General features: G+C 43.9%; 1 protein-coding gene and 2 long non-coding RNA genes across 5 annotated transcripts in view; 1 reads left to right on the forward strand and 2 right to left on the reverse strand.

Moving 5' to 3' along the window:
* CDC123 (cell division cycle 123) overlaps positions 1-18,358 on the reverse strand; it is a 61,792-nt gene extending 43,434 nt beyond the window's left edge. Inside the window, exons 1-9 of one of the 3 annotated variants that reach the window (XM_081879213.1) lie at positions 18,338-18,358; positions 17,745-17,865; positions 16,792-16,863; positions 15,515-15,575; positions 14,498-14,530; positions 12,320-12,415; positions 11,718-11,824; positions 2,101-2,149; positions 1,116-1,191 (exon numbers count right to left, since the gene is read on the reverse strand). In XM_081879213.1, coding sequence (XP_081735339.1) covers positions 1,116-1,191; positions 2,101-2,149; positions 11,718-11,824; positions 12,320-12,415; positions 14,498-14,530; positions 15,515-15,575; positions 16,792-16,863; positions 17,745-17,865; positions 18,338-18,341 — 619 coding nt within the window. In that variant the 5' untranslated portion in view covers positions 18,342-18,358. Of the gene's footprint in view, positions 1-1,115; positions 1,192-2,100; positions 2,150-11,717; positions 11,825-12,319; positions 12,416-14,497; positions 14,531-15,514; positions 15,576-16,791; positions 16,864-17,744; positions 17,887-18,337 lie in introns of those variants that run through there. The other 2 variants (XM_081879215.1, XM_081879214.1) reach the window with 2 other exon arrangements.
* Positions 1-21,176, forward strand: part of LOC309351517 — a 183,330-nt gene that overhangs the window by 131,459 nt on the left and 30,695 nt on the right. The gene's annotated exons all lie outside the window — the stretch shown is intronic.
* On the reverse strand, positions 2,933-5,604 carry LOC309351495. Its single transcript, XR_014160862.1, has 2 exons — positions 4,201-5,604; positions 2,933-4,168 (listed from the first exon to the last, which is right to left on the reverse strand). It is a non-coding gene; the product is annotated as an uncharacterized lncRNA (long non-coding RNA).

Below are 21,176 nucleotides of genomic sequence, written 5' to 3' on the forward strand. Positions count from 1 at the left end.
GACGAGCAACCAGAGGAGGACTGGCGCAGGAAATGGCTGACGGGACCTTGGCAGGCAGCACCGGACCAGGTACCAATGGAGGAGGGAGAAGAGAACACCTTGGGTCAAGAACCCGAATTCGAACACTCGTACAACGAACTGCAAACAGAGGAGATGGAGGTGCAGAATCTGTATCCTGCGTCCGCCTCCGAAGAGCGGCAGCTTCCACAACCTGCACCCGATGAGCGGAAGGGGGGAAGGGGGGGCTTCGAGGGGGGGATGGATGTCAGGGTTTTAGGGAGAGAGGAGACAGAGAGCGAGGGCGAGGAGGAAGAGGACGACAACGAGCCGAGGTTGTCCCAAAGTCCGTCTAGCGAATCAGAGGATTCCCAGAAGGGAGCCCCCCTGGTCAGGCCAAGGGGCAATAGAGAGGGAATCAGTCAGAGAGAGGGGAACGAAGAGGGAATCCCCAGTGGGAGTGGCAAAGCGGGACCAGCTCCCCCGTCGGAACGGAGTAGAGGGGGGGGAGTTGCCAGTGTGTCAGAAAGAGCAGGACAGGAAGGAGGAAGGGGGAGGAGTTCGGAGCAAGACGTCCTGCCTGAAAGGGAGGAGTGTAGTACCGAGAGCAGCGTAACTGTAGAAAGGAAGGTCAGAGGCAACGTACGCGCGCCAAGTTCAAATATAGAGGCGCGCGGAAATGAGGAGAGCTCTGAGGAGGAGCCTGGTGCCAAAGCACGAAGGAGGGGGGAGCAGGCGGGAGAAGACTCAGCCTCTGGGGAGTCCCGGAAAGAGGGAAGACAGGGGGGCAGGAAGACCCTGCGGAAAAGGAAAGAGAGGAAAAGGTGGAGCAGTACAAGCCTCTTAAATTGGTGCAGGGGAGGGACGGACTCAGAGGGGACTTCTAACATCTAAGGGTAACAGATGCGGAGCCACGGAGTTTGGATGTAATGACGACAATGATCTTCAATAAAACCTTTTGTATATAGCTTGGACTGGACTTTGGTCTCTTGTGAGCTGGGACCCAGGGTGGCTCTGACACATATATTCTTGCATAAAAAAGGCACGACACCCACTGTGAAAACACGTAAATGTGAGTCTTATAAACAGCAGAGAAGAGCCATAACTCACAACCTCACCTATAAGCTTGTTTTCCTTCACAAAGCATCTGAATTCTGCCCCAGGAATCAATTCACACCATTTTCGGAGTACAAGCTATAGCAGAAAAACAAAATCATTAAAAAATCTTGATAACTATCAATTAGCAAAAAAACACACTCTCAACATCAGCAGTAATTAAGAAATTTATAGTCACTGGAAGAAAGAAGACTGTCTTTGTATGCACAATTATCTCTGCAAACAAGCCAAGTAGTTGAAATGCTGCCCAAGTGAGATTTTTGTCACATTTCTTTATCTGTGAGAATCACTTAATATGCAAATCTTTCTTTGGCCTCCATTAAGAATGTAAGATTTGACTTGCAGGGACCAGCCAAAGGTCCATCTAATTCAGCATTCAGTGTTCAATAACAGCCAGCCAGATAATGCCAAAAGTTCACAAACAAGGCCCAAAGGTGACACCCCAATTGTTCCCAGCAGCTGCTTTTCTGATGAATAGCAAGGCCAACATAAACGAGCATTTTTGCAAGAGGCGTTTCTGCACTCCCTCCTTGCCCCCCTCTAGGAACAAACATCTGCCAACCCCCCCCCCACAAACCCTTTATAAAAAGTTCAAACTCTGCCAAAGCAACAAGAGTCAATGACTTAAACAGAGAGAATTCATTTGAGGTAAACACCAAGAAATTTGCACTGTCCTCAGTGTTAATCTGATTAATAGAGCCCTAGGTACATTGCTTTCTTTTAAACAAAGAGGGAAATGCTAACATGGAGGTAAAGCTTTTGCTCATGTTTGCATAACTAAAACATGGTTTAGGGCTATGTGGATAAACACTCTCAGCAGAGTTTAGTGTCATTTTTACTAAGTATTTCAGGCTTAGTATTACATTCGATGCAGGAATCCCGGTTCAAAACAAACTCTGGTAAGTTTCAAAGCAACTATTAAGCTGTCTTATTAAGCTCTCTATGTAAGAACACACACAACAGTCTAGAAAGACAGTTTTCGCTTACCTCATATTGCAAATTGGGATCAGGAGAATCATCATTACAATGGATAAATCTGGAAAAGGAAAGCAGGTGCACTAATTTGCTTTGAGACTAAGAACCATAAACATTTGACATGAAAACTTTGCCAATGGCATTCTGGAGCATGTTAAAAATCAAGAAGTAAAATCAAGATATGGAAAACAGCATTAGACTCTCCTCCTATCATCAACTCATTAAAAAAGAAAAAAAAATTAGTTATGTCTTGTAAGCAGAAAGGTTAGAACTCAAGGAGATGCACCTCCAGGAGCAAACATTACTTGGGAGTGCGCAGAACACAGTGCCTTCTTCTATCCTTTCCCTACCAAGACAGCCTGCTAATCTGAGGGGTGTGAAGACCGGGGCTGCTGAAGATATCACAGACGCCACCTGATTGTGTTAGATGCTACAGGCATTATTCTCCATCTACAGAAGACTTATTTATTAAGGTCAAAATGGTTTCTAATCAGTTTTAAAGTCAAGCTTTTACTTACTTATTTGTATTTATTACACATACTTTGCTTTTCCCCATGGAGGTGACCAGAGTGCATGGCCTGTTCTAAAATAGCCTCTTATTGAGGCAACTTACAGAGCTAAATCCATCTTGCTTTTAGCAGCATTATTTATATGTTTGTTTGTTTGTTTGTTTGTTTGTTTGTTTGTTTGTTATACATTCCTCACAGAGGAGCCCAGGGTGGCATCAGGTACTTCCAGCCAAAAAATACAGACTGGAATCCCCCTGAAAGACCTAAATGTTGTATTGAAGGGTATGGAGGAATTGTTGCATGGAAGAAATAAACACTATTAATAACCACACACACAAACTGGAACATGCTCAATTTAATTATATGCAGCTTTACATATACTGGAAAAGTCTGTCATTGTTTACAAGCCCAGAACATCCCTTTGTTCACACAAAAGAGATTACGCTGTGCAATTCTGTTAAACAGGACACTGTGTGTGTGCAATCCAAACACACAGGAGTTGTGGCTTTTAACAAAAGAGCCTGTTTCAAGGCATAATTTTATCAGGCAGGTGCTTGAAAAGCTGAGAAATCAAGGAATCAAGACATCCAGTAGAAAGCTACATTGATTTTACCCAGTCAGTTCCTATAGATGCCCAGCCCTTGTTCCCAGACACTGCCCACTCATATTTCACAAGCAGCAGCATCCCTCTAGTATTTTATGCCGTTGGGTACCTCAGAAGTTTGAAATAACTTAGAACTGTTTAACGAAGAGCAGTCGCATAACAGAAGCAGAGGTGTGTCGACAGGGATACTGAAGATTCACACAGGAAAGAAATACAGATCACTGCGAGAGTCACCAAATACCCATCCATTAAACACAGGAACTTTTCAAACATCTCTGTGTTCCAGAGGAATAGGAAGTTGTGCTTTTAAAGTAACTGAAGTAACTCCAGGTCAAGTTATCTTGAGCCAGTCTTTATATTGTTCCTTCTATCTTTTTGAACAATCCTATTTTCTATTTCTTGTGGGTTCTCTACTTTCTTAATAATTATTCTTGAGAAAGCTGGTAATCTACTTAGGTCTCAATTCTGTTCCTACATCTGGCAAGTAGCAATCATCTCAGTGGGAACATAGGAAGTTCCGTGACTGCCAACAATTATGCATTTTCTTTATATCTTTATGGTAATTGTAAATACTTCATTAAATCTGGTCACTCTTAAGAAAAAATTAGGGTGGAATCCAACATTGTGTGATTAGACTTCCACCCATGCATATTAGAAGTCTGTTCTGCTGACAACCCTTAAATGCCAGTTTTAAGTACTGCATGACTATACCAATATCATTATTTGCAAACAGAGTGACATTTTGTGAACAGCACAGACTGATGATATACACAGAATACCAGCTTAGTGCAGAACATGGATTGGGGACTTGGGATAGCTAACATGCAGAAAATAAACCAACTCCATCTCAAACTCTTGTTTTCATTGACAATATAATACTATGTTTGAAAAATATCAGCTTAATCATCACGTCTCTGTTCTGCAAATAGAATCATAGGATCTTAGAGTTGGAAGGGATCCTGAGGGCCTCCTAGTCCCCACCCCCCGCAATGCAGGAACTTCAACTAAAGCAGGGGTCGGAAAGGCTTACCGGGCATGGGCCGGATCACTCCCACAGAGATCCTCCATGGGCTGGACCAGCGCAGTGCAACGCCAGAAATCGCGTCCTGCGCAGAAGTGATTTCCAGAGCCGCGGAAGAGAGTCCCTGCACTGCGCAGCACATGGGGACTCACCGAGTGGGTGGCTTGGTTCGGGGGCAGCTCATGGGCTACTTAAGCAACCCTCACGGGCTGCTTCCGGCCCATGGGCCTTAGGTTGTCAACCTCTGAACTAAAGCATCCAAGACAGATTGTCAGCCAACCTCTGCTCCAAAACCTCCACTGAAGAAGACATAAATACATTTGGGTTCTCAAGTGGCCTCCCATCCAAACACCGGGTACCAGGCTGGGATCAGCACAGTATCATCAAGGCTGCTGCATTATATGCTTTCAGGCACCCTTGGGATAGCAAAAAGATTTGTAGCCCCCCCCCCAAAAAATGCAAAGATGACAGAACTAAATTTGAACTGCCCACCACAAGCTGTTCTCCAAGGAAAACAAAGTTTGTCAAATCTGCTGAAATCCTGAAAACATTAGGACAAACGACATTCTGTTTCAGCTAAACATTGCCCCCTTTTGGATGTTTAGCAGATGTGCAGTCCATCCATACCCAGCTTTAGTATTTCTGCTGGGCACCCCAAAACCCCTCCGGGCAAAACAGGCTGCAGAGAAACCTACTGGGAAATAATTTTTCTCTTCACAGTTAAATGCAAGTTCCCTCAGTTATCCAAGATTCTAATTCTGAGAACAGTTCTGGATTGTTTGAACCAATGTTTTTGTCAAAACAAATGAGCCTCTTAATACAAAAGTTTTGTTTGTTTGTTACCTGGGAAACATTTAAAACGGTTTGAGGATGGTCAACTATCAGAACTTTTTTCTGAGCAGAGGATAGCCAGAGGTTGAAAACAATGTTAGTTTATCTCACTCAATTATGAAGACAGTATTGAGCAGGCTGCTCACCTCTCCCAGGTGAAACAAGACCCTCATCTGGCGAAGAGCAGGCTGTGGACCCCGAGAGACTGGCGTGTCACACCTGAACCCCAAACCAGCATCTCAGACCAACTGCTTTAAGCTCTTGCGTTCCCCCATGAATCCTTGTCTGTGGGATCAACTGAGGCCTAAATACAGGGCCTGGGAGCTGAAGGCCAAGCTCTTCACAGAAGACAGGGATCTGGTGGGAAAGGAGTGCATTACCCAGCAAAAGCTGTTTACGCACACCATGTGGCAAGAAGTCAACAGTTCAGAGTTTGCATGGAGATGAACACCTGCAGCAGCAGAGGTGATGCAAGGAAACAAATTATACAGAATGTGACAACTGGTAACATTAGGAGGGGGCCATGGACACGACCATGAAGGGCTCACAGAACGTACTGTCGTAGCTTCACTTCCTCATGCACCAGTTCCAGCACACACTCATTAGGTCTGCCTGTTCCATCAACGAAGCCTCACCCTGGGCCCGTCAAAAAGTCTTGCTTCCATCTAAGGTCAGAAGGGCTGGCCATACCCTTCACCTGAAATGTCCAGAGTACACAGTGAGACACTGTTGTTTGGCAATGATGCCCTGTTGTTGCTGGAGCCTCGTGGGCACATTTATTGTCATGGAGCCTGGATGGCAAAGTTATTGTACCAAGACCTTGTGGAATATGCACTTGTAGTTACTGCATTATCAAATAAAGCCAATCTGTATCCTTTCCCCTTTTGTGGTCTGGATTTCAGTTCCAGATAGCAAGGTCTGTATAACCTTTACAATTACACGTGTCTGTGTATAGAGGAGAATTCAAGGCACCTCGTCAGAGCATGGCTTCACTGTTCTGTTCTCCACTTGGAGTTGAGCTTCTAAGTAAGATAAAGGCTCAAGTGATACTTGCCACGGATACTTTAGCTGAGATTCCTGCATTGCAGGGGGTTGCACTGGATGATCCTTGGGGTCCCTTCCAACTCTACAATTCTATGATTTTCTTACACCAGTGTGGGATCTGTGTATCTAGGAGACTCAGGAATAGGCACCCTTAAGACCAGACAATATAGCTCAGTAACAATGGCAAAATATTCTATTTCTAGTCCAGTAATTCTCAGAAAATGGTAACTTGTTTTTTAATAAGCCCTTGCCATTTATTATGCAGGGTAGGAGTCAGGGAAGAGTTAGACGCTTCCAGTTTATCAGAGGGAGAAAGCATTCCCCAAGGGGGGAAGGAGAGCAGTGCATCTAATAGAAGAGAACAGGAGGAACAACAGGGAGGGACCGGCTGTTCCCAGGAAAGGCAAGGGTTAAGGGTCTAGCTCAGATTCGGAGGAGGGGAGATACAGGCCAGCTCTAGCCAGGAGGGTAGAAAAAAGAGCGGGAAAACATAGGGTCCAGGTAGAGGCGCTGTTAGACTCAGGAGCGTCAGCAGATTTCATAGACCAGAAAATGGTACAGGAACACAAAATCGCTTTGTTACCTTTGAATTTCCCACTACGAGTGAAAACAATCGACGGCAGACCGCTACTGTCAGGAGAAGTGACTTACGAGACTCCACCAATGAGAATGGATATGAGTCATCACTCAGAGATCAGGGCATTTCATGTGACCAAACTAGCTGGGCACCTGATGGTGCTAGGCATGAGATGGCTCAATCGTCACAATCCAGTGATTGCCTGGCATCAAAGGTCTTTGGTTTTTGGTTCGATCTATTGTATGACACATTGCTTGGGGCAAAAGGGGAAAATCTCGGTGGAAGTAATGGGAAGAGGTGGAAGGGAACTTGATGGGGAATGAAAGTGAGATTCCGTCACAATATATTGCTTATCGGGATGTTTTTTGTGAAAAAGAAGCGGATAAACTTCCACCACATAGGCCCTATGATTGCAAGATAGATCTAGTCCCAGGGGCACAGTTGCCACCAAGCAAGATATATGCCATGTCGGAAGTAGAATCTGCAGCATTGAGGGAGTTCCTGCAAAAGAATTTGCAGAGAGGTTTTATTAGAGAGTCCATGGCCTCAGGGGGTGCTCCCGTCTTTTTTGTCAAAAAGAAAGGGGAGGAAGGGGCACCGAGATTAGTATGTGACTTCAGAATCCTTAACAGCCAAATGAAGCCTCGCGTGTGCCCACTGCCACGTATAGATGACCTCATAGAGAGAGTAAGGTCAGCCAAAGTCTTTACCAAGCTTGATCTACGAGGAGCATATAATCTGATAAGGGTCAGAGAAGGGGATGAGTGGAAAACCAGTTTTTGTACTAAGTATGGTGCATTTGAATTCTTGGTAATGCCTTTTGGCTTGCAAAATGGCTCAGGGGTATTTCAAACCTTCATCAATCACGTCTTAGCAGGTATACTGGATCAGTTCTGTGTCTCCTATTTAGATGACCTCTTAATATATAGTGAAAGTATGGAAGAACATGTAAAACATGTCACGCAGGTGTTAGAGAGATTGAGGACCAACAGGTTATATGTGAAGTTAGAAAAGTGTAAGTTCCACACACAAAATGTGGAGTTCCTGCGATATTGCATTTCCCACAAAGGGGTGCACATGGACCCCAGTAAAGTTCAGGCAGTGGTGGAATGGGAGGCACCTAAAACTAAGAAAGATCTATAGAGGTTTTTAGGATTTGCTAATTTCTATCGTAAATTCATAGGTAATTACTCCAAAATCACAACACCACTGACTGATTGTCTAAGAGGCAAGGGGCCATTCAGATGGTCTGAGGAAACACAGAAGGCCTTTGATAAATTAAAGGTGGTGTTTGCTTCAGAAAAATATCTTATGCACCTAGATCCAAGTAAACGTATGAAGGTAGAAACTGACGCCTCTGATAGGGCTATTGGGGCCATTCTGCTGCAACAGGACAAGGGAGGGGACTGGAGACCCTGTGCATTCTACTCTAGAAAATTAAATCAATCAGAACAAAACTACACCATATTTGATAAGGAACTTTTAGCTGTGCATGCTGCCTTTAAAGTGTGGAGACATTTTTTGGAAGGGGTGCCACATCAGGTGGTGGTACAAACAGATCATAAGAATTTAGAGTATTGGAGAACTGCTAGACAGCTAAACCAAAGGCAAATTAGGTGGGCGGAGTTTTTTGCTGGGTTTAATTTTAGGATTGAGTACATACCTGGGCATCAAAACGTTTGTGCAGATGCGCTATCGCGTAAACCTGAGTATATGGAAGGGGAAGCACCTCCCAAGTTGCGAGAAATGCTGAGATCGGATCAGTGGGGGTGTGCAGCTGTAGTAGTGGATGGCAGGGAATTCCAGCGATTGACAGTAACAGATGAGTTTGCACAAAAGAAAATGGAGGAACTGAGAAAAGGTAGAGGGGAAGAGGAAGGTTTCAAGGAAAAAGGTGGATTGTTGTACAGGAGAGGGGTGCTGTATGTACCTGCAGGTGAACTAAGAGGTAAAGTGTTGAGGCAACATCATGATAACCCGACTGCAGGACATTTTGGTACAGAAAAGACCCTGTATCAGATCACACGGCAGTTCTGGTAGCCAAAGTTGAGGGAGGAGGTAACGCAATATGTAAGAGGTTGTGAAGTATGTCAACGAGCCAAGGCACCCAGAGCAGCTCCCGCAGGGTTGTTGCAACCTATGCCCACGCCGGGAAGGCCTTGGGATGTGGCGTCTATGGATTTTATAACTGATTTACCGTCATCGCATAGGCAAACAGTGATCTTTGTGGTGGTTGAAATGCTAACCAAGATGGCACATTTCATACCATGTGCCAAAATTCCGACCGCGCAGGAAACTGCAAATATGTTTTTAGATAATATTTTTAGGTTGCATGGTATGCCATCACAAATCATTTCAGATAGAGGGGCCCAATTTACATCACAATTTTGGAGGAGGTTAATGCAGTTTCTAGATGTGGAGCTAAGCCTCACGTCGGCGAGACACCCACAAACCAATGGGGAAGCTGAAAGAACGAATGCAACACTACAACAATATCTGAAGTGTTATGTTGGTTATCAGCAGAGTGGGTGGTTAGAGAAGTTGAGTCTAGCAGAGTTTGCGTATAATAATGCAATGCATGTGTCTACGGGCAGAGCCCCATTTGTGGCAAACTATGGCTTGCACCCAAGGGCATTCCCAGGTCAAGAGGGGCAGTTAGCAGTACCAGCAGCAGAACAAATGATAGAGGAGTTGAGGTGCATTCATGAGATACTGAAAGAGGATTTGGAAGAAGCTAAAGAGGCTTACAAGAGAGCTGCAGACAGGCACCGGTGAGTTGGGGAAGAAATCCAAGTAGGGAGCTGGGTATGGCTGTCTAGCAAGGGACTACCAATACGAGGGAGGTGTAAAAAGCTAGAACCAAGGAGATTGGGACCTTTCCAAGTAAAGGCTCAAATTAACCCAGTCGCTTTCAAGCTTCATTTGCCTGAAAATATGAGAATACACCCTGTATTTCATAGATCTTTATTGTCAGTGTTTGTACCAGCGCATAGGTATCAAAGTTCAAGGGAACCACCTCCTTTTCCCACCATGATGGGGGAAGAGGAGACCGAAGTGGAAGAGATATTAAACTCGAGAATAAGTAGGAGGAAATTACAGTATTTGGTTGCATGGAAAGGGTTAGATGAGTCTGAGAACTCATGGGAACCAGCAGAAAAAATTAACGTTCCAGAATTGCAGAGAGAATTTCATAGAAAATATCCCCACAAGCCGAAACCCCATAACTGGCATCTTCAAGAAATTTTTGAAGAGACAGATAGCGAGGAAAAAGAGTTCATAGGGTTCGGTCCTTCAGAAACAGAGGAGAGCGAGGAGGAAGGGGGACTTAGGGGAGGGGGTGATGTCAGGGAAGAGTTAGAAGTTTCCCATTTCTCAGAGGGAGAAAGCATTCCCCAAGGGGGGGAGGAGAGCAGTGAATCTAATAGAAGGGAGCAAGAGGAACAAGAGGGAGGGACCGGCTGTTCCCAGGAAAGGCAAGGGTTCAGTTCTAGCTCAGATTGGGAGGAGGGGAGATACAGGCCAGCTCTAGCCAGGAGGGTAGGAAAAAGTGAGGGAAAGCGAAGGAAAGGGCGCCTTCGACATTTTGAGGGTGGCTGGTCACGGAGAAGCAGAGCTCAGAAGAGATCTGAAAGAAGTGACTCTGAGGAAGAATAGTTAAGAACCGTTTATAAGATTGTTTCGTTAATACGCAATAAAAAGTTATAAAAGAACAAGAAGCGTTTGTGTAGTGATCTGAAAAGGACAACGACCAGGCCTGACACTAGGAATATAAAATAATCATCATATATTTTCCATTAGTATTATGTTTCTTTGGAGCAGTTAAATTATAGAACTTTCTCCATGTCACTAAACAGAGACTAAGTGCTGCTTAAAAAGAGAGAGAAATAAATAAATAAAATAAATCTATAAGCTGATTCAAATTAACAGGATATATAAATGTACCCAATTTCCACTTGTTCAGCATTTTCCTTCCGAACAACAGTAACATTTCTCATTTTCTCGTCAGGGGTGTAGAAGCTTAATCAATATCTTAATTAATGAAGACAGGTCTTGTGGTTCAGCAGGGCTGTTAACTTAAGATCCTGAGTAGGTCTATTCATGCAAATTTGGAAATGTCATGAAAAAAGATCCTACATTCTGTCCCTTAATAGTTCCCTTTATGGAGGACTATGACTGGCATAACCCTGACGCAGAGAATAGCATTCAGGGCTGTGTATAAGGCTGTTCCACTCTCATAGCCAATTTCTGCTTGTGCAGCAGAACTTTTCCCTCCCCTCCCTGGACCCTCAACTCCTCAACAATGCACCTTCAAAACTGCTCCAGAGGGTTGCGGGTGGCAGATTTGGGGGGCAGGCAAAGAGAAATGGGAAGTCCTACAGAGCATGTGCAACTTGGTTCACACAGCACTGGATTCAACCTTCAGCTAAGATATATGTGTAGCAGATTTCAGAAAAAAATCTAAAAGTCGAGAACTGTGCTAGCTCCCCTAATCTGAAGATATGGAGCACTTACCGTGCACTCCCACTCCCAACGTGATTGGCTGTCTAAACTTCCAAGATGCAAATCATAAGTCAGAGTTTAAGGGCCAATGGCCGAAGCCAAAATCCTGCAGTGTTCAGTGACTGGATATCATGTATCGAATCAGAACAGGGGCTCAGAATCCTTAGTCACGACTCAAGCTCAGGCAAACACTGAATACATAACAGTAACCAAGACAGCATTAGGAAAAGAAAGGCATAGTGCACAGAGCTTTTCATCTCTTGCAGCATTTAACAAACCTATCTTACTTGAAGTTATGATTAAATTCCAGTATTGAGACAATGCAGAAGATAGATTAATGAACAATAAACTCAGAGAAAGCAAAGTTGAAGCAGGATAAACAGCAGAATAGTCTGACAAAGCATCTCTGCTCATGGACAAGAACAAATTGAAGATCCAAAGATCCAAGATTTCAGAACTGGGAACAGTTGAGGTGGGGGTGTCTGAAAACTCAGCAACACCACACCACACACTGATACTGTCCCTAATCTTTTTAAAACTTACGGTTGAGTGAAATCTCGAGTAATGAAGTCTGAACTCTTGAAAAGTAGGAAGATGTCACTGAGACATTTGCATTTCAGTGAACTATTCAATGCTATCCAGTAAGCATCCTAAAAATTAAAAAACAAACTTTATTTTAAGCACATTTTAACCAAACCTTGCACAGGGGCATCAAAGCTAGTCTGGGTAGAATACTGAATTCTGATGTGGGAAATCTAGATTCAGATCCTTCTTTGGCGCCAAGGAATGCTAGCATACCTTGGATAAGAGACCATTTTTTAGCCCAGAGTACTTCACTGTGTTTGTGAAGATTAAAAGATGATTGCTCCATGTGCTCCACCCTCAGCTTCTTCAGTAAAGGATAGGATTCAAATGCGATACATAAACGTCAGCAGAAAATGCTGCGTGAGAGACCGTTTTTTACATCCTGTGGCCATTCTCCCTTTCCCAAGCTGCTCTTAAGCATTGCTATGCTATCTCTACTAGCTCTTTCCAGTGTAATTATTTTTTTCACTTCCCAAATAGCTCAAAGAAATAGTTATCCTTTATTTTTTTAAAAAAATATCATTAAATCATCTGATTTAGGATTTAATTCATGTTCTCACCCTTGGAGCACTCCAGTTAAGCTTAGGAAAGACACTGCCTCCCAGTGAGCCAATTGCTTCTTCAACTTTAAGTGCAAACTCGGGGAATTCTGGTGCCTAGACAAACAACAACAAAATGAGAATCTTGTGAAAAACAAAATGTGTCCTGGGTTGAACAGATTTAGAGATGTTTGTGGGCTCTCTTGCATTTTTTATTTTCTTTCTCTTCATCAAATGGAATAAATTGTTTTGGGAATATGAAGTTGTCATGTTAAAGCCAGTATTTACAAATGTCATCCACTGTTTAGTTTCAGAGCACAGGTTTGATAAACAATAAGATTTCATAACTTTCCCCTTCCCTTCAGTTTTCATTGATCTAGATTCCCTCCTGCTTGTTGATTTTGAAATCATCTACAACCCAAACACTTCGGCATTTATTTATTATTATGCAGAATGTAGGCAGTAATAGTAATAACTGAAATCAAACTATTCATATGAGGCAATGAAGGATAATGGTAACTGTAATAATGCAAAAGTGCTGTAAATTTTATTTACCCCACATTGTCTGTTGGCTATGTTCAGAGACACAAAATGGAGGGAACTACCAGGGGATAGGAGTGGGGGGAAGACCAACAAATTTCTCTTGACTTTCTGTGCATCCAAACTCACTTCCACTGGCTCTGGAGCAGGGGGGAAAGGCAGTCCCCACTTCCTCACTTCATTACTCAACACTGAGGCCCCAATCCTTCCATATTTTTGCAATCTAATGCTCCATTGAATCTAATGTGCACTTCAATTTTCAAAACCGTGAAACAAAAAAAGTATTTGCTGGTGAATGTAAATGCGGCATTAAATCTAACGCACACTCTAATTTTCACGACATAATTTGGCCAAAAAAGGTGTGCATTACCATTGAGTAAATACGGTACTTCTCCAGGTCTGGCCCTGCTGTTATGCTTGTCAAGATGGCTGTAAGAGCAAGTGGGATGAAGGTGTTGAGCAAGGAGCTCAGACAGAACAAGAAAAACTGGAAAGTTTCCTTCCAAAATTTCAGTGAGCTGAAAGTCACCTGCCACATGGCACATGGAGATGCTTAAGAATGCAGTAGTGATAACTGTATGTCCTAGTTCTCTCATGGAATTCATACTTTTATCGGATGAATTTGCCTCAGGAACAACGTGTGTTTATGAGGCCTTATCCATTTTGTAGAAAATACTACTTGTTCATAGCTAAAGCAATAAAAAGGGGGGGGGGGGTTGACTGGAAAAGACACAAGATAGTGACTAGAAGAAATTCATGGAGGTAAAGACTATCAATGGCTACTAGTCTGGTTCTACCTACACAGTCAGAGGCAGCCATGTTTCTGAATCCCAGCTGCTGGAAACTACAGGAGGGGAGAGTTGCTCTTGCGCCCGGATCCTGCCTGCCGGTTTCCCCCCGTCGTCTGGCTGCCCCTGTGAAAACAGGATGCTGGACTGGGTGGGCCACTGGCCTGATCAGCAGAGTTCTTCTTATGTTCTTATTTGGTCTGATTGTTAATGCAGAACTTGACCCAAATCAGTTATTTCTCAAAAATATATTTTCAACCACTTTATGTAAGCAAAGTTATCATTATGTTTTAAATACAATGCTATTTAATTTGATTAATGAGGTTGTACACACTTTATTTTTACATTTTTATTTAGTTTTAAATGGACTACCATGTTGAGCCATTGCCTTTTTTGGGAACAAGTAGAGTTTAGTTCAATTTCTAACCTAATGAAAAGAGTTCTTATGCAACTCTGGTCAGATAAAAGTTAGTACTAATGGCAAATACAATTAACCCTTCAGTATACATATTTTCCCAGCAGCTCAGCTGTATCTGATTAGACAATCCCTGAACTAGTACAATATGCAGATTCATATCCTGCCTTTTTTCAGCAACGAAACCCAAGGCTGTGGTTTCCAAGTCATCACTCATCTAGGCACTAAAATCAGCACCAGAACTGCTTAAATTAGAATCATAGAATCATAGAGTTGGAAGAGACCACAAGGGTCATCGAGTCCAACCCCCTGCCAAGCAGGAAACACCATCAGAGCACTCCTGACATATGGTTGTCAAGCCTCTGCTTAAAGACAAAATTCAGGAAGATGGTGGCCTCAAATGCCTTCAGACCATTCACTGGGACAAAAAAAAATTAAAGAAAAAAAGGGCCTTACCGTAAGTGTTGTAGTATTCTCATCATCAGACCACTGAAGAAAGAAAAGAGTTTGAAATAAATAAATACATAAATCTGGGCATGTTTTTGTATTAGGTCCATTCAGATCATTGGGGGGCAGAAGGGACCTTGGAGTCATTCAGTCTCACCTCCCTGTTCACTGCATTATGTGCAATGTAGGGCACCACTACCGCATCTCTGATAGGCTGTTGTCCAGGGAGAAGAAACTCCCTCTCCTGAGCCAGTCTATTCCACTGTTGAACAACCTTTACTCCCAAGGTTTAGCTGAAGTTTCCATCCACTGACCTCAAGAAGCAGTTTGGGGTCACATGTGATCTCCAGACAGGAATATTTGGCTAAAAGTGAGGTGGTGGTAGGAAATCTACCTCATCAGAGCTCTCTATTTGGGGGATTCCCTTTTCTCTTGCTGCTGTAGATCTCCTCACCTCTGTGAGCTTTGGTGACACTGAATGAATGATAACAACTAGTGGAGTGTGCCTGAGCAGCTCATGGCACAGACTCTGAAAAGTATGTTTGCAGCTATCCCAAAGCCATAGGAGCAAACTCCTAGGGGTTGAGGGGTCTTTGCCCCTCCAATAAAATATTTGAGCCCCCCGAAGTTGATGGGAATTGCCGTTCAAATGGTGTCCATGCACCACATCATGTGATGAATTATGCAGGGCAGGGCTTACTTGCCCACCACCCCAATATTTTATTCAAGTTGGCAGCACTGCGTAAAACTATCCTACAGTGGATGGGAAAGGCAGGTTTCAACATGAAGATAGAAATAAGAATTCCATTTGCACTGCATAGCAAGTAAAAGCACATAAAAAGGGACTGGGTGTGTAGTGGGTGGGAAAGCAGGCTAGAGAATAAGATATTGCTTTGTTTTCCAATTCAATAGCCAACTTTTAAAAAGTACAAGGGGAAACTTTGGGTTATAAGCTGGTAACGGTACCTGTGGGTGACACAGAAATATCAGTATACAGAGCTTGAGTATATCACAGTTTGTACAAACCTGTATTTCCTCTGCCTCTTCCCCATCATCATCTTCTTGGGAACATGTTGGCGGATCTTCCCTAGAATAGAAGCAGGAAAACCGAAACCTATTAATTTCAAGTCACAAGGGTACAGAACTTGAAATAGCCTAACAAGTTGATAAGGTTTTACTTCTGCAGAATGCGCTAATTTAAGGTGACTGGAGCTTTAGAAATGCAAAATGTAAGCCCCGAGCCATATGCCACATAAACTAAACACAGAAGCTCCAAAATCAAGTAGCCATTTGCCAACTAACAAGTCATTTTAATTTATGCCATGGCTTCTCACATTTGGCCACCAGTAACTTTTGATACAACAATCCAGACTTTATCATTGGTTCGTATATGTGAAAAGAGTCAATTTGCTCCATTGCTTGTATGGATAGAAAGGGCTGCAAATCGACTACGCAGAATTAGACAAGCTAACAAGAAGGATCCAAGACCGGCGGGATCAGAGGTTTACCAAAGACTGGACTAAATTTATGGAGTATTTGAAAAGTATTTGTGACGATCAGATTACGTTTGTAGGATTACAAGAAGTTCTGTGAGGAGTAATTTAAGAAATATTGTAAAAATGGAAAGGGAGAAATGATTGGTTAGAAAATGTAAAGGCAATATTAAGTTAAGAATTGCAGGAGAAATAATTAAGGCGGAGGATTATCAGAGGTGCTGAAGGAAGTCCAAACAAGGATATGTGTGTAATAACTTGTGTGGTATGTCTTTAAAATTTTATATGCTAAAAATTAATAAAAAATATTTTTTTTAAAAAAAGAAAGGGCTGCAAATCAGGAACACTTTATAAGAGAACGAAGACACTTTTTAGATAACCACTACCACCACCCTTAAAAGTTGTCCCATAATGCACTCACTCCTATGACCTTTCAGATTTAGATAGGATACTTTCAGTCACAGACCTTGCAGGCAACCAAAAAGGTCAAGCATCCCTCAGACCCAATACTCACACCAATAACTTTTTAAAACTTTGGACACAATAAATGTATTGAGGTCACACCTATGGTTTCCAATTGCATGCTGTAGCCACACTTGCTGCCAGAGCTAAAGACTACTATGAGATCCATTATTCTACCTTTGTTTTAACACTAGATTAAACACATGAATCAATTTACTCTGACTTTAAAGCCATGCCCACCACACAAGACAGGAGAGAGAAAAATGACTGAGGCAATTTCTTTGAAGTATCAGTGAAACGCCAGAGCAATAATTTATAATTATCTTTAAAATACAAATAATTTCTTACCTTCCTGAAACCACCAAGGTTCCGTCATCCAGCAAATAATCTTTTACATTCTGAGGCAGTGGCAGTATGATACTGAATTGATTAAAAAAAAATAATTTAGGACAACATGAAAAACTGAAGACATAAAATATACCAGTTATCTATGTTCCATATAGATGTTGTCACTAAAGTGATTTAATAATATTAACCATATCATCTTAATACACACCTTTTTTAAAAGGAAGAAAATGTCTTTTTCATCCAAGAATAAAAAATAAAAGGCAGAGAAGTGAGAGAGGGAAAAATGTACAAAGACTTTATTAAAGAAGCAAAACTCATATAAACTCATTACAATAGTATTTTGTCTTTAAACTTGAAGAACACTGTCTCAAATATTTTAGTTTTATGTCACTACATACTAGAGTTCCCAGTCCCATGAGCCACTGAACTTGGTAACTCCAAACAGGCTGGCAATACAGTCATTTGCTTTTTGCGGTCAAGGAGATTCACCAATATATTTGTTGTCCCAGTGAACAGCTTTTACTTTCTGCAATATATTTGCATGGACAAACAACGTGATATGGGCGATCACAAGCTAAGGCCAGCAATTTCCACAGTCACTAATGAGGGGCAGTCCACCCACCCACCCCCTTTCAAATCTGTACTGTGAATGTGGAATGAGCAAATATTCATAGGAAATGCATTAACAGAAAACAAAACAAAACAACCCTAATTAATAGGTCCTTATTTGTGTGGGAGCCTTGGGGTGGGGCCATCACTTCTACCTATGTGGAGGCTGACATTAAGAAATGCATATTGTGTTCTAAATATTGGCCACGGATATCTTGATTTGAGGATGGGGAAGTTGGACTCGATGGCCCTTGTGGTCTCTTCTAACTCTATGATTCTATGAATACCCTTTCTTCATTCCTAGGCATTCAAGAAAGTCCTTGCCTCAAAGGATTCTCACTCACCTGCGGATGGTCTGACTCTTGAAATGAGGGTACCAGCATGAGAATTGACAGTTCAGCACTTGCTCCTTCTTCATCCCTTTGCCTGGACGCTCCTTTGGTGAGGGCAAGGCTGGTTTGAGATCTAAAAGAAAGGAAAGAAGGTACCATAATTCCCAAAGCTGCAGCAAAGCACCCTCACAAAGCCAAGAAATCATCCTCTCGCCATCTGCACGTCCTCCTCCACCCAACTTAAAAAGTTAATCACCATTTTCATAATGAGAGCTATTGAAAGCGTTATTTGTTTAATTCTGCTTGGCGGCCAAATGCCAGTGATAAAACACAGCCCTGCCCTCGGGCCTAGAGTCTAAAAGGCCTAAGAAGAAAGGAAAACGAACTGCGAGGAAGCAGAAAGGAAATCTGAGAAACTCATTCTTAGTGACATCATTCTTCCAGTGAAGAGCTGGAACAGAACTACGACCGGAGCGAAGCAGCGGAGAGCGACCCGCCCTTGAGGGGCCAAGGCGGGACCCGAAGCGCGCTTCCTCGGGGCACTGACGTCAGTCCCATCTTAAAATATTGATAAGCAAATGAAACACGAAGCGCTTTGTCACTACTCATTTATTGGTAGTTTCTACCGGTCCGATCGCTTTGCCTCCTTTCTGGTAGCCGAACCCACCTGCCGCCGGGCTGCCTCCTCCAGCCCCCTCGGCTTTTCTCATCTGCGGCCCCTTCCGCCTCCTCCAGAGCCTCGCTCCATCTTCCGGACCTCCGTACAGGCTGACAAGCCAATCAACAGGCGGGGCGGGACTCCAAGCCTTACTCCGATTGGGCCACTGCCATACAAGCGTCTCGGTGGCTCAATGAAAGGCAGCTTGGCTGGCACCGCCCGCCTCCTTGCCTTCAGCCCAGAGAGAGAGAGAACCAATCGTCACAAAGCTGGTCAACAAAGCCGACTCTGGTTGGACCAGCTCTTTGGCAAATATTATCGCTGATCCAATCAATGTCAGGTATTGGAAGTGGCGGGCGGAGGAGGCGGGAAGGAACTGCGTTCCCGGGTTACTAATAGAGATATACCGAGTGCAGATTCGCCATAGTTCTTGCTTTCAGGCTGGAAAGAGCTGCGCTTAGAAAGCAGCCGAGACATTCAGAATTGAAGCGAGCGGCGGCTCTTCGACCCTCGGGCAGCTGCGCCACTGCCGGGAGCCTGGCTGCTCCTCCTGCGAAGAGCCGCCCCAATCCTGCCCCTTGGGGAAGAGGAGCCACGGCCGGTCTCCTCCCACCCTTGCCAAGGACCGGGCTCCGCACCGGCCTGGTGTGATTCAGAGTGGACTTTTGGTTCCCACTTCACCCATTGAGTAAGGTTATAATATAATTTAAAAAAATTTATTACTTATAGCCTGCCCATCTGGCCAGGCCTCCCCAGCCACTCTGGGCAGCTCCTAACAGAATATTAAAAACACACGAAAACATCAGACATTAAAAACTTCCCTAAACAGGGCTGCCTTCAAATGTCTTCTAAAAGTCTGATAGTTCTTTATTTCCTTGACATCTGATGGGAGAGTTCCACAGGGTGGGCACCACCACTGAGAAGGTCCTCTGGCTGGTTCCCTGTAACCTCACTTCTCGCAGGGAGGGAACCGCCAGAAGGCCCTTGGCGCTGGACCTCAGAGTCCGGGCTGAACGATGGGGGTGGAGACGCCCCTTCAGGTATACAGGGCCAAGGCTGTTTAGGGCTTTAAAGGTCAGCGCCAACACTTTGGCTTCATATAGGTGTTAAAAAGCATGGGGTAGAGGATGGAACCCTGAGGCACCCCACAAGTGGGAGCCCTGGGGTCTGAAGACTCATCCCCTAGCACCACTATGTGGACACAGCCCAGGAGGAAGGAACTGAACCACTGTGTAACAGTGCTCCCAGCTCCTCTAGGCAGTCCAGAAGGATGTCATGGTTGATGGTATCAAAGGCTGCTGAGAGATCCAGCAGAACTAGGAAACAGCTTTCACCCTTGTCCCTAGCCCGCTGGAGATCATAGCCCAGCGCGACCAAGGCAGTTTCAGTCCCATGATGAGGCCTGAATCCTGATTGGAAGGGATCCAAATGGTCCGCATCCTCCAGGCATGCCTGGAGTTGTTCAGCAACCACCTGCTCAATCACCTTGCCCAAGAATGGAAGATTTAAGACTTTTTTTAAAAAAGAAGCGGTTTAATAACCACCTCTTTCAGCAGGTCTGGGAAGGCTCCCTCACAGAGGGAAGCATTCACCAACCCACGGATACCGTCACCCAGCCCTTCCTGGCTCTCTTTTATAAGCCAGGATTGGCAAGGATCAAGGAGACAGGTGGTTGGTTTTACTTGTCCAAGGAGCCTGTCCATGTCCTTGGAGGTAACAGATTGAAATTGACCCTTGACTAGACAGGACTCTAGACATGGCCCTGCTTCCATGGTGGAGTCTACCTCTTTCTGAATCCAACCGACTATCTGAAAAAAACACTGCAAAATCGTTGCAGGAGATCTTGGGGTCCTTACCAGGCCCCAGTGGCAAAGGTGGTTCCATTAAATTGCGAGCCACCTGAAAGAGTCTCCTGCTGCTGTTTTCTGCAGATACAATAGAGGCGGTGAAGAAGGTCCTCTTTGCTGTTGCTATCACCACTTGGTAGGCTTGACGTTGAGCTCAAACCTGTGTCCGGTCCAATTCAGAATGAGTTTTCCACCACCAGTGCTCTAGCCGTCTCAGCAATTGTTTCATCACCCTCAGCTCTGGGGAAAACCACAGGGCTGTCTGGGCTCCATGCAATCAGAGAGGGCGCTTCGGAGCCAGACAGTCGATAACCCTGGTTAATTCCACATTCCAGCAGGCCACCAGGGAATCAGCTGAAAAGCCATCAACATGATGGTTGATTTGACCCTTCACCCCCCATTGTTCTTGATGTAGATCTTCACTCCATTCTTCTTCCCTGGTGGGGGAAGACACCATTTTGTGGTTCACATCAGGTGCCAAAATATCCTTAGCCAGCTGTGGATGTGAGGCAGGTACAGACCCAGTTGTAAGATTTAGGACAGACTAAAGGAAGCACTTTTTCCCCACGGCACATAGTCATCTAGTGTTATGAATTAGAAGACATCCTAAATTCTGGATCAAGCTAGTTAACAGGATTTAATTAAGGCGTAGAGTGTTAAAGCTATGCTAGACCCATATGTGAAGTTGAGCTGTGTATTGTACACTTCTAATCCTCAAAAATCAGCTTGTGTCAAAAGCTATTTAAGCCAAGATTAGTCTCCTGCGTGAGCCAGTAGCCTCTGGGTATTGATCAACAGCAAATCTCATTTGCAAATGAGTGGGCCCCCTCTCTCCCTCAACTGATAGTTTAAAAGACAAGTCCAGTGTTATAGGTTAGGGCTTTTAAGGATTGGAGTTAGGAGTTAGAATCATAGAGTTGGAAGAGACCACAAGGGCCA

This window comes from Podarcis erhardii, assembly GCF_964252035.2.
Source record: "Podarcis erhardii genome assembly, chromosome: 10".
Taxonomy (NCBI): Eukaryota; Metazoa; Chordata; class Lepidosauria; order Squamata; family Lacertidae; genus Podarcis; species Podarcis erhardii.